General features: G+C 43.8%; 1 protein-coding gene across 4 annotated transcripts in view; it reads left to right on the plus strand.

Annotated features, from left to right (window-relative positions):
- The window catches only part of LOC138284105 (transient receptor potential cation channel subfamily M member 7-like), a 1,183,984-nt gene extending 1,180,567 nt beyond the window's left edge, over positions 1-3,417 (plus strand). For 3 of the 4 annotated variants that reach the window (XM_069222537.1, XM_069222536.1, XM_069222539.1), the window contains 2 exons: positions 1,066-1,172; positions 1,842-3,417. In XM_069222537.1, the coding sequence (XP_069078638.1) occupies positions 1,066-1,172; positions 1,842-1,966 (232 nt within the window). In that variant the 3' untranslated portion in view covers positions 1,967-3,417. The remainder of the gene's footprint in view (positions 1-1,065; positions 1,173-1,841) is intronic. The other variant, XM_069222538.1, reaches the window with a different exon arrangement.
- The last annotated feature ends 10,265 nt before the right edge of the window (positions 3,418-13,682 follow it).

The following is a 13,682-nucleotide window of genomic DNA, read 5'->3' on the forward strand; positions in this document are numbered from 1 at the left end:
TGTCTTTCTTGTGTCTGGTAAGCAATCTGCTGGGTTCAGGCTCTTTCAACCTCCCAGCTCTCTGTCATCCATACTCATACTCTGCCCTTTGTGCCTATCCTGCCTTTATTGCCAAAACTCTTTCTGAATGTTTTCACCTGAGCGAAAAGTTGTGGTTAGGCAGAGGGACCATCCAAAGCATGTTTATGGAAATGTGGTTGTGTTCTTTCCAGTCACTTCCCTCAGATGTTTAAGTGCCAATGGGTGTCAGATGGGGTGGGTGAAGAATTCCGCTCTGCCGGTGGAACTCGCTGAGTTTTCCCCACTCCACTCTCCGTGCTCCGCATGCAGTTCTGAAAAACTTCGCAAAGTGACGTGGAGCACAGTTTTTTTTCTTTTGCATGGCTTGCCAACGTTAAGTTGGTGAGCAAGAGAAATTAAGTTGGCAAGTGCTAGCGAGATTTCTGAATGCAGGTGATGGAGACAGGTCACTACCACTCGTGTTGAGAAAGCTGCCGCTCCAGTATAAAATCTACTCGAGTTTCAGGAAAAAGTTAGCACCCTCTGGCGCGCTGCGTGATGCCGTTCGCGCTGATTTTACATTTTGGGGAAACTCCTGGCACGGAAAATCAGCACAACTTACCCAAACTCTGCACCTTGCGGAACTCCACATAGTGCAGCAGTGTTTTTTCAGCACTTTGCGGAGTTGTGCATAGCAGAGCTCCGGGAACACCACCCAGGCCTAGGGACAGAGAAGTAAGATCATGGAAACTTGTGCGAGGTTACACTTTTTGTGCAGGAAAGCTGTGCAGCGGTTGAGGAGAACAAAGATGTGGTACAATGTTTTTAAGAGCTGGTTATCGGAGAGTCCTAAGAGAAGGGGCAAGATTTACTAGACCATCCATGTTTTTTAAGATGCTATTTATTTTTATTTTTTTACTGCTATGCTAGTCTGTTCATACTATTTAGAAAAGCTGTGGATACTACTACGGAAATGGCATTTAGCCATATGAAAAAAAAACAAATCTTCATGATCTCTAGTATTAATATCTATAGACGCATAAATATTTAATTCTGCATTTACAGATCATATGATATGGTTTTTGGTCCAGCAAATCTAGGAGAAGATGCCATCAAAAACTTCCGTTCGAAGCACCACTGCAACTCCTGCTGTAGGAAGTTGAAACTTCCAGGTAGGCGTCTAATGCGCTCTGTCAGTGGTTAGGAAATACTCTACTTTTCTTTCCTTACAGCTCTCATGATTCATGTTAATATTAATCACATGAAACTGCCTGGTCAAGTGGAAGTTTGAAAGGGTTTCTCTGCACACAACAAAACATATAGTAAGGTTAACTGATAAGGATACATGTTACGTGCACATATTCTTTTCTTTAAAGCCACTATCCAAAGGCATAAAGTTCCACTTTTCCCCTTCCGCTTTGGAAAAGTTACCACGCCTGCAGTGAGTGCAGTCACACACGCCAAGCAAATAACCTACTTTTAACAGTCTACATCCAATATTGATGCCAATATTTAGCAAACGTATTGTGTACATGTCTGTACACTGCACCACATACTGTAAAAAATGGCTGGGGTTGTTGGGCAACCGAGTATCAAAATCCACATTTCAGCTTAGCTTGCAAATTCGTTGCCCTAAATTTCATCATATGTAAAAAAAAAATTTTTTTACATGGTCATCCGAGATATCACGAAACCATGTCTGAACCTAGCAATATCTTATTCAGTGGGTTGACGTCATTAATAATTGTGTGAAACGTGCATTTTGGGAAATGGTTTGAGCAGCTTTGTTTAAAATGATGACATTTTATTTTGTAAAATCTAGCTCTTTGCTTTCACTTTAGACCTGAAGCGGGATGAATATTTGCCAGTCAAAGAAACGTGTGCCCATGATGATCCTTCAAGTGTTACATTCCAGCCTGGAAACAGTGTTGACAAACAGCAGCAGCCCGTGCGTGTGGTACTATAATGAAAATGTACTTCAATTTCTTAATTCCTGGATGCCTCTTGGGAAAACTTTAATACAGGACTACTTCCTTTGAGAAGGATCAGTCATTGGGATAGACTTTTCCTTAAGGCACTGAACCCGTGATCAGGAATCAATCCTTGGGCGCAAAATCAGAAGGGGTGATTTTTCTGCAGTCTTCTTTTGTTCAACCAGGGCATTGGCGTTGATCTTTCATTTATCAAAGTATATGCCATGTTATTTTCCTATGGAAACGGGCATTATGTTGACTGGCACATTGACATATAATTGTAGGTGAGATGATGACATGTTTTGATGGCTTCATCATGTAATAGCATTTATAAATCTGTTTTTGTACCTGGGTCATAAATACAATGCGATCCTTTATACCGTTCTTCCCTAACGCAGTTGCACCTCATAAATCATGTTTTATCCAAACTCTCCTATCGGGATTACCTTGTAGGTTGCATTTTTATTACGTGGGTGACAATAATATTTGGTATTTCAGTATCATGGAAACTAAATATAATCTCAGTAGAGAATCAAAAGAAACTTTCTCTTAATGTTCCTTTTAAACAAAAAGCCTCGTTCAAAATATTAAATTCATGTCTATTGTATTTTATTGTATTGTATTTTTAATGAGATTGCATGCAAAACAGCATCTAAGCTATTGGTAAGCAAGGGCCACAGCAGTGCCACATTATTGAACATGTTCAAGTGAGCATGCAGAGTAGTAGTGGAGTACCACATCATTTGTATGGCATAGCCATGAATAATTCTTACCAGTCTACCTTATGAAATGCAATTCCAAAGAATAGGGTAAAATGCCCTAGTTTAGTTCTACACATCTTCCTAGGGAATTATTATTTCAATTATAATTGATTACTTCCAGGAATTGTGATGCAGACCTGATTATGCCTTTTCATAGAGATAGGAAGGGTGCAAAGCATGACACGTGAAGAATGGTCCATCATCTAAAAATATGTAATTGTTAAAATAAGAAAGAAGGATGAGTTTTGCTGTGTACGTTCACCCATAAGAATGCACTAGGTTTAGATTTTCTGTGATGTCATAGGAATGTGATGCAGAATGAGCAAGAGAGAGGAGGACAGCTTACGAGGAAAGGTACTTTTTATATGTTGGAAATCCCCATGTGCTTGTACCAGCTTCTCATCACTTCACTAACTATTTCTGAACTTTAGAGATAGATCTCCATTTAATATTTCTTGAACAATTTTCTTTAAAAAAACCATAAAAGTATATTGGAAATTATCATTTTATTTTTGCAAAAGAAAGCTATGTCCTGAAATTGGAAATGTATACTAAAATGTAAATGAGATTTTAAATCTGGCTTTCTAGACATTTTTAACTGTTTCCTGTTTAATATGAGAAAGCAAGTTTGGCATTTTTGGAAAAGCTATTTTCAAAATTATGAATAAAGAGTTACAGAAGTGTATTGTTTGTAACCTGCATTAACCTATATATATATATATATATATATATACATATATATATATATATATATATATACACACACACACACACACGTGCTATGTTTGTTTGCTATTTCACAACTGCAGTCTTCATGGTCTGCTGTAAAGCAGGGGTGGGCTCCTCTGTTAGGGCGGAAGAGTGTTGCCCCCCGCCAGCAGTGGCAGCTGAGTGCTCCCAGCCAACCTTGATGCTGCTCTGAGCAGCGTCAGGATTGGCCGCAGGGCAGGGTGGGAACCTGTGCCTGCAGCCTGCGACAGAGGAGAGGAGTGACGCAGCGGCATTGAATGGTAAGTGTTTGTTTTAAAAAAATAAATAAATTAATGTTTATTCCCCCCGCACAACGCCCTGTCCCACCCCGTCCGCGAGCCGCTACTTCTGTAAAGGTTTTTCTTTCATTATATTTTCATTCTTTTGATATGTTATCCGATTAATAATTAGCATGTTATGCTCATTATTTGTAAAGCCCTTTATACCACCTATTTCCTTTCTATAGGAAAGAGGGCTCAGTAGAGAGGAAAGAAGGAATGGAGAATATGGGGAAGGAGTGTTGTGGATTGTGTCATCTTCCCCACAATGCTGATGTCCCAAGAAGCACAGCAATACCATGCTTAGGTTTTCGACTCTACACTAGGAAGAGAGGTGGCAGGTTAAGTATTGGTGAGTGGATGTAGGATTAGACAAGATATTCAAGCGGGAGACTTCGGTTTGAGATGAGCAAGGGATAACAGATTGGAGTAATTGTGTGTGTGTGTGTATATATATATATATATGTATATATATATATATATATGTGTGTATATATATATATATATATATATATTCCCTAGTGGCAGTCACCACTAGGTATAGTTAGGACCTATTGTCTATAGAAAAAAAGTTTTTTGTTTTACTAATAACTTTGCTGCTGTTTGATGAATCTTAATGGGATTATCCAAAAAATACAACACTCACTTCAGTGTCTGTCTGGAAAGTTTAGGGGGATCCGTCAAGCAGGGGCTGAAAAAAAGGGGGTTTCCAAAATGCTTTTTCCCCTTGCATTTTTCCATAGGGATTTTGAAGAGGAATAGCGCCTGAACCACGGGACGGAATTACACCAAATTTGGCAGAAAGGTAGCTCTTGGTCCAGAAAGCAAACTTTGTGTTGCTTGGTGTAAATCCATTCAGCAGTTTTTTAGAAATTAAAGAAAAAACGAATTTGCATCTATAGCCTGAGACAGCTTCTGAAAGTCAGGAAACTGCCTCCATCTCGGTTTCTATGGTGCCAGACTTCTCATGAGGTTTCTACTGAATAAGTACATTTAACTGTATTCTCACCACTAAAAGGGATTGCTGGAGAGTGCATTGGGCGGCTCCTTCACAAAGGTGAAGGAGCCTCACCCCACCGGCTTAGCCAGCAGCTGAATAATAAAACAGTATTTTAATATCATTTTATTTTTTAGCTGCTGGCTCAGCCAGCATGTGCAGGGAGGGGCAGGGCGGGTCCATGGGAGGGGGGGAGGAGGAGGAGAAGGAGAAGGAGAAGGAGTAGGAGTGGAGTCAGTGCACTAAGTGCGCATGTCAGTTTGGCCAGCCTTCTGTGGCCAGCCAAACTGACATGCGCACTTAGGTTTCTCCAATCCGACTGTACAATACAGCCGGGCTGGAGAAACTGCACAGACCCCAGTGCACAGACCAAGCCACTCAGTCAAATTTTGATGCTGTTCTCATGCTAAGTATAGCATGAGAGCAGCATCAGGATTGTGTGGAGAGCGTGTGCTGGTGTCCCAGGGACCGCTGGGATACCAACACCATCGAGTGAAGAGGATGGAGGCAGCAGGCGGCGGCAGCAGAAACAGGTACGTTTTTTTATTATTATTATTTTATTTCCCTCACACCCTTCCCCACTCCCCCTGCCTCTTTGCCTGCCCCTACCCTTGAGATTTGCAGCAGCTGCCACTGGAGCACGAAACAACCCTAGGAGATAATGCTGCTAGAAGGACTAAGGTATCAGAATTGGATCAGGAATCTTTCCGTAGAAAAGTCACTCGTGGCACTTTGTTTTATCTAGCATTGGCTTTCAATGCTCAGGACCTCTGATTTGCCTAGCCTGGGCAGGGCTGGGGTCGAGTTTGCAATGAATGACATGTGGGTAATGCAGGTATGCAGAAATCAGAATTGCACTAAGCGCGTGCCACTCCAATATCTGGTAACGTTTAAAGCACAATTAATTACTGATCGACTAGCAACCCAAGATAACATGAAAAAGGTGCAAAGGACCTACAAAGAACTAATTTTAAAAAGTTAATAGAACAAGAAGCATAAAAACATCAGATTAACAATGAGAATGCCAAAGAACACAGTATACTGAACAATTTTATATCTGGACGTTTAGTGGGTAGTGAGTCAAGTAAAGGAGGGAGAGGTAAAAATATGCAAATTGACAGTTATGGCACCAAAGGTGTAGCAAGAAGTAAAATCCAAAATAACATGTTAAAGATGTGGATCTTGGTTTCACTTATCTATGGCAAAGGATTATCCTGCACTGGGTAAAGAATGTAAAAGAAATGTGGCAAAAATAACATTTTAGCAGAGTTTGTAGAGGAGAGAAAAGCATGACTGTAAATTGTATGGTTGAGGATGAATGAGAGAGAGGCAGGGGATGAAGCACGGAAAATGGTGAAGGTGAAAGAGGAGCATCATGGGACAAAGGGATATGAAGGAGTTGTGGAGAATCTGTATGAGTGGGTAGCTCTTCGTGACAAAACAGTAAAACTACTAATGGTTTCAAGCGCCTGGATCATGATTAAAATGGAAAGAAGTTTAAAACAAATTGGGGAACAAAATGTTTGTGACTAGCTGATATAAATTTTAAGTACATAGGATGGCAGTAGAATTAAGGTGACTGGATATATATATATATACGTATTTGATACGTACTCGAAGTGATTTACGAGCTCACACGGACGACTCTACGGTTGGACTTACCATGGTCCAGGTACGACCTTTGATATAGTCCCAAGGTGTACCCCAGAATTCAACACAACATACCCCCATATGGGAAAAGAATTTCCACTTTGAATACCACAATATGGACATGATTTGGCACAGTTTGAATAATGTATACTATATCAACAAGCCTTGAAAAAGTCGTTGTTACGACGAAACACGCGTCGGCTGTTTGTACATGGAACATTGTAGCAGATGTTTTATTCAATGGATAACTAAAGAAGAATAAAGGACAATATTTGGAATAACTGGATGTGCCGTGGTTCTCTCAACTGTATTTATCCATTGTGGACCAGCTGGCTCACAACCTACACACCCTGTGGCTGGGTGTGGAGCCACCCTGGCACTCCTTGTAACTCATATGCTCAGGTTTCAATATCATTGACTGTCTCGTACTTACATACAAGCAAGGAATTCTTGGAAGTGCGCACCATTGTATTACACAGCCACAATTCGCCCTTAAGGTGACTGGATATGTTTGGCATTAATTGTGCTTTAAGAGAAGGAAGGTTAAAGGTAAGGGGTACGTGGTGAAGAAAGGATTTAATAGTTTAAACCTAACCCATTAAGATGTATTCAAGATCATAATAAGACTGGGTGAAAAGTTGTGTATCTCACTGGTAGAAGGAATCACGTGGGTTGATGAATTAACGTATGTGTTCAGAGGGAAAGTATGGAAGTTGTGAAGATTTCAGCATGACATCAAACTCAAGGAAGGAGCAATCCCAGTGAAACAAAAAGTAAAATATTTGTTGTACAGTATTGCTAAGATCTTTCAGGGTTATTGATATTGACCCAGTAGACGAGTGAGGAGTCATGTTTGCCTAAGTGTAGAACAGTTGTTTGGAGTGCCGGGGTGCCAGTTAAATCACTAAATTGGTGTAAGCAAGGTATACCATCATGTAGTGGTAGAAAAACTTCATATAATTCGAACAACTCCTGATGGTGCTTTCACCTTTTGAGATTTATCAAATGCCATTTGGTTTTGCTTCGGCTGCCACTTTGTTTCAGAGTCATGTGCCACATTAGTTCAAGAGGCTCAAGAAAGAATGACAACCTGGTGTGTGAGAGGATTGAAGATAAATATGACAAAATGGTGGAAAGCCTTGAAAATGTTGAGGAAAATTGGTATGACAATAAAGCTGCGTGTGTTTTTGGGGTGGTAGTGGAATATTTTTGGCATGTACCGTCAGCAGAAACTGTAGAATTAAAGCTGCGTTTAGTGACAGGTGTTGTGAAGGCACCTTCACAACAGAATAAGGAGCATCTAGTATGGTTCCTCAAGATGACTGACCTAGTTTTGACAGCTTTTGCACAAAGTGTTTTAGACCTCTTAAGAAGGGGATGCCGCTTGTGTGGTATCATGAATGTTAAAGTTCTGAAAGAATAAAAAAAGAGATTGCATTTGCTCTGGCATTGAAATTATTTGTACCTATATGACTGGATCTGACTTAATGTGTAGCAAGAGCAGTAGCAACTCAAGGGATAGGAGACAAGAAATACACTATTTCATCTGCATCAACGTTTCGAGAAATATACTATTGGATCTGCATCAAGGTTTTTGTAATATGGAGAGAAGCCACTCCATTACACAAAAAATGTTGGTTTGTATTTGGGAAATAAGCTAATTTCAAGAATCTAATGGGCAAAGCATTTGTTTTAAAGACAGATTACAGTCCATTGGTGAACATTTTTGGAGGGAGCAAGACAAATCAGCCATATTGGTGAGGTTGTCAACTAAGATGTTGAAATTTAACCAGCGGCCAACACCCACACCTTCTCCCCAGTGCATCTGTCAGCCATTGGCAGATACTTCAGAGGGCTTTGAAGGAACATCTGGTGCTCGCTCGCAGAGGGATTCATTTTTTTCATTTCTGGCTGCTGCAGAAGAGGTTCTCCAGCAGCCCGAGGCTGTTTTTTCCTTCTGAAATGACATTCAGCAACTGTCTTATGTCACTTCCACTGTGTCGTCCTTGGGGGCATTTCACAGCCCCCCTGCCCCGAATTTCATGGGGGAGATGCCATTGGAAAAGGGGAGAATTTCTTCTTTCCAATGGTGTCCCTCCTAACTGGATCCTTGCTTGGGGTTGCAGCAGGAGGGTGATCCCCATGCAGGGATCCACTCACTAGATACTAAGGAGTAGTTTTTGAGGGGAGGAGCGTTTCCATGTCATTGAGCTAATGCTTTCCTGGTCAAAAGCGTCTATGTACCTTCAATCTGCCCCAGGGAGGGCAGAAAGTCCACCATACCAAGGATTACATTTATTGAGGGGAGTGTCGCTCTGGCAATGGGCTAGTGCTCCTCACACTTTAGGCCACAAAAGTATTTCGGCTCCACCCCCCCAGGGTTTTTCTCCTCTAATCCACCCCTAAGGGGTGCTGAAACCCACTAGACACCAGGAATTACTTTTTTGAGGGGAGGGGGGGACTACCACCTTTTGCAGTGGGTCAGTTCTCCCAACCTTGCCTCCGGCACAAAAGTCTTTCCGTCAAGCCCTCAGCGGCAGATAGGGGTCTTTTACCTACAGTCTGCCCCCTGGGGAGCAGAAAGCCCAGTCAACCCACTAGACACCAGGGATTACATTTTTGAGGGAAGAGCAGCTCCTGGCAATGGGCTAGCTCTCTCCCTCCCCTTTCCCCACTTCCCTCTGGCCACAAGTCTTTCTGCCCTCTCAGAAGCAGATAGAGAGGTTTTACCTACAGTCTGCACCCCCCGGGCCACTAGAGAGAGGAATTACTTTGTTTGAGGGGGGTGCCCCCCTTAAAGTACACTAACTCTCCCCTCTGCCACCCATCACAGAAGTCTTTCTTCCCACCCCTCCAGAGGCCAAACAGGAATGTTTTACCTCCAATATGCCCCTGGAGGGCCAGAAAGCCCATTGAACGACATGGATTAATTATTTGAGAGAGGAACCTCCCTCAATGGCAATAGGCTAGTGTTCCCTTCTCCTCAAGCAATATGTATTTTTTCTGCCCCCCTCCCCTCCGTGGGTGACAGCAGGAAGTCTTTACTTCCAATCTGCGTCACTCTCTAAACACCAGAGATATTTGTTTTTTACTATAAAAAGGGGTAGAGGCATACCACTTAGACATCAGGCCGAGCTCTCACCCCAGGGGGCAGATTGGAGGTGTTTACTTCCAATCTGCCTCCATCTCCCAGGTGGGGCAGAAAGCTCACTAGAGTCCTGGGAAAAGTATTGTTTGGTAAAAGGTGAGGGGTGGAGGTGGCCCTCCTACACATCAGACTGAGCCCCAACCCTATAAAATGTCACCAGTCTTTCTGCCCCCTGTGGGCGAATATATAGTTTTTGTACTGCCCAATCTGTCCCTTGGGGAGAAGGTCCACTAGATACCAGAGAAATGTATGCACTAATAAAAAGGGTGGTCTGCACCTTAGCAATAGGCTAGTGCTCCCTCTCCCTCAGGTACAAAAGTCTTTCAGCCCCAACTGGTAGGAAGTCTTTATCTCCAATCTGCCCTCAGTAGGGACACGAACCCCACTAGATGCCAAGGAGGTATTTTAGCACACAAAACGGATAGGAGCAGCCCTTGGAGGCATCTGGATGAGCCCTAACTCCCAAAAATGATCAAAACAGTCTTTACCCTCACGTAAATATGGGGATATTACCCCCAATCACTGCCTGAGGGGGAGGGCAGAAAGACTACTAGACACCAAAGAATAAAATGTATGCCCCCACGTAAATAAGATTTGGGGTGGCCCTCCATGGCATGAGGCCAAGCCCCCGACTCCAAACAAACCAACAGTCTTTCTGCTTCCTCAGGGGTGGATTTGAGGGGATTACCCCCGAATCTGCCTCCCAGGAGATGGGAGGAGGTAGAAACCCCTTTAAACAGCAAGGAATATTGTATGTGGCCCATAAAAAATAGTGAGAGCAGCTCTCTTAGGAATTAGGTCAAGACGCCATCCTTAAATAGGTGTAACAGACTTTCTACCCCTATGGGAACAGAAAGTTCACTAGCACTAGGGAAAAAAAGGGGAAAATGGGGCAGCTCACCCAGATTTGTGTTGTGTCCCCCTCCCTGAATGGATGCATCAGTCTTTCTGCCCGTCAGTGGGTGTGTCGGGGGTGTTTATCCAAAATCTACTATTGGTGGAAAGAAAGGCCACTAGACACTATGGACAAATGGGCCCCAAATGAAAGTGGGGGTAGTGGCGGCTCATCCAGGCATCACACAGTGCCCCATCCTAGAACAGTTGCATCTGTCTTTCTGCCTTTCCTCCTGGGGGAACAAACAAAACAAAAGGATGTATGAGGTTTTGCTGGCATTCAGCCATAACCCTACCCCAGTGGGGGCAGAAGAGTTACTTTGCCCTTCGGGGGCAGAGAGTAAGTTTGTCCCAGTTAGGAAGGTTGCCCCTAATCTTCACCAAACCACCTATCTCCGGGGGTTCAAAGCCACTGGACACAAGGTATTTCATATTTGGGCAAAATAAAGAGTTGTGGACCTTCCACCCTGGCTTTGGGCCATTCCCTCATTCTATGTGTAGCACATCAGCCTTTTATGACCCCCTTCCCCCTGACTCCCCCCTGGGTGCAGAGAGAGGGATGCTTCAATGTGACCAGTGAAAAAGGGATGCTGAAAGAACAGGTGATGGACAGAATGCTGAACAAATCAAACATTCGCCTTCAGTCATAGATGTGGACTTAATCCATTGGGTTTTCGTTTTTCAAACAAGCCTGGCTGAAGAGGGGTGATGCCCCAAAACCAGTCCGCAGTATGCTTGTTTCTGGTACGGGGAGGTCCTGGCCTGACAGTTCTGGCTGTACTGTTTCCATGAGGAACATAGTTAAGCCTGATTCGCACATGGTGGGTGAAATATGGAGTGGCATTGTGTGCAAAAGAACAATGGTTTTAACCGAGTTCAGTGAATGGGGGGGGTAAGTGTTTGAAAAGCTTCAGCTCTCCACCCATCATCTTTTTGTGTTGCTAAAGTCACCCAGTGGCCAGGGTATCCTCAGATGTGGGTCCCTTGCTCGCTGTGCCACTGGATTCAAACTAGCCTGGCTGAAGAAGGGTGATTCTATGAAACCGGTTCCAGGATGCTTGTTTCCGGTCCAGGAAGGACCTGGCCTGGGAGTTCTGGCTGCACTGTTCCCATGGGGAGCAAGGTCAAACCTAATTTGCATATTTCTGGGTCCAAACTAGGTTGGCATGGTGAGCAAAAGAACAATGGCTTTAACCCAGATCTGTGTCTAGGGGTGAGTCTTTGAAAAGTTTCAGCACTCTGTCTATCATCTTTGTGTTGCTACAGTGGAAAAGGGATGGCAGAAAGCTCACTAAATGCCAGGAATAATTTTTATAAAATAATGGGATAGGGTCTGTGTGGTATGTCATAGATTGTAGAATTTGCGATATGTCATAGCTTGTAGAATGTAGAATTGTTAGGCGTAAGAGTGGAATTCAGTGGAGATGGAGTGTGAGGAGCGTTGAGAAGCGGGCAGTTGACGGAGCTGAATGGGGCCTCTGTAATAAATAAATAACCTTCGTGAACTTTATGCAGCTTTCCTTCATTTATGGACACAATTCTTCAGTCTGGCCCATCAATCAATCTAACAACATTTGTAAAGAGCAACACTGTTACCCAAGGGGTATCTGGGTGCTGTGTCTCAGTTGAACAGCCAGGTCTTGAGTCTCTTATAGAAGTCTGCCAGTGAGCGGGCTGTACGGAGCTGGAGGGAAAGTTTGTTCCAGGTCTTGGCAGTGATGTATGAGTAGGAGTGGCCACCACTGTGGCTAAGACAGATTCAGGGTAAGTGTGCGAGGGTGAGCGAAGAGGAGTGCAGGTGTCTGTTAGGTTGGTGCAACTTCAGTCGATGGTTGATGTAGGCAGGTCCTAGGTCATGGAGGGCTTTGTAGGTATGCGTAAAGATCTTGAACTGTCATCTCTTCTGGATGGGAAGCCAGTGGATGTCTCTCAGGTGGAGGGTGATGTGGGTTTGTTTGGGGAGGTCCTGGAGGAGTCGGGCAGCATCATTTTGTGACGTCTGGAGTCTTCTGAGGAGCTAGGTGGAGATGTCAGCAAAGAGGGTGTTGCCATAGCCAAGACGGCTGGTGACAAGGGTCTGAGTGACAGTCTTTCTGGTGTTGGTTGGTGTTAGAAATAGGGACCACAATCCTAGTCAGGAGAAGTCACACACAATCCAAGTTAACCTGTGCCCACCCTCTGGTAGCTTGGCACTCAACAGTCAGGCTTCACTTAGAAGGCAAAGTGTAAAGCATTTGTGCAATAAATCATGCAATAACAGAGTGAGAACACCACAAAAAGACACCACACAGGTTTAGAAAAAGTTTAAGATATTTATCTGCTTAAGTTAAGGTCAAAACAGTCATGATTTGATAATCACAAGTTTAAATATCACTTTTTGTAATGATAAGAAGAGTCTCTAGTTCTTAAAAGCAACATTTGTCTCTTGCAAGCACAAAGTACCTGGTTTGCGTCACAATTACATGCACGAAGACCGCAGAGGAGGAGATGCGTGAAAAAGGTAGGTGTGTGGACGCACATAGACAATGTGTTGATTCTTTTCCACGTAGCAAGAGCTTTGTATCGAATTCCGGCAGACAGGCTTGAATCCTCTTTGCGATGCATGGTTTTTTGACGCCCAGGGACGATGCGTGGAAATCCTGGGCGTGCAGGACAAAGTCACAGCTGTTGCGTTGATCCGGTGGCCGATACAGCGGAGTTTCTCTCACACGGCTGGCGCTGCGTCGATTCTTCTCTCAGGAAGTTGGGATGCGTCATTCCAGCTAGGCGATGCGTCGATCTTGTGGGATATGCGTCGAAGTTCCGGTCGCAATGCTGGTGCTGTGTTGATCTCCACTCGGGGACCCGGGCTGCGTCGTTCCAGTTCGATTAGAGATATAGGGTGTCGCAGTGTTCTTGGGAGGGGTGGATGGTGCTCTCCATGGCAGTGGGGGTGGAGAATTATTTGGCTATATTGAAGAGTACCTTTGTGTGGTTGGCTGCAGATTCGATGTGGGTGGTGATGGCTGCTTTCTTGGCTTCTTTGATGTGCATGGTGATAGTTGCTGAGGGCTGTTTTGTGAACTGCTCTGTCGGCGGGGTTCTTGGTGGCACACAATCATTTCTCCAGTTGGTGGCAGTTGCATTTGGTGGTCCTGCTGGCATGTTTGGTGGTCCTGTTGTATTTTGTGGGTTTCAGGGGCCCTGTTGGTGATCCAGGTGGTGAAGTTCTGGACAGCCTTGACGAGGTGT

Source organism: Pleurodeles waltl, chromosome 3_1 (genome assembly GCF_031143425.1).
Source record: "Pleurodeles waltl isolate 20211129_DDA chromosome 3_1, aPleWal1.hap1.20221129, whole genome shotgun sequence".
In the NCBI taxonomy this organism is placed as follows: domain Eukaryota; kingdom Metazoa; phylum Chordata; class Amphibia; order Caudata; family Salamandridae; genus Pleurodeles; species Pleurodeles waltl.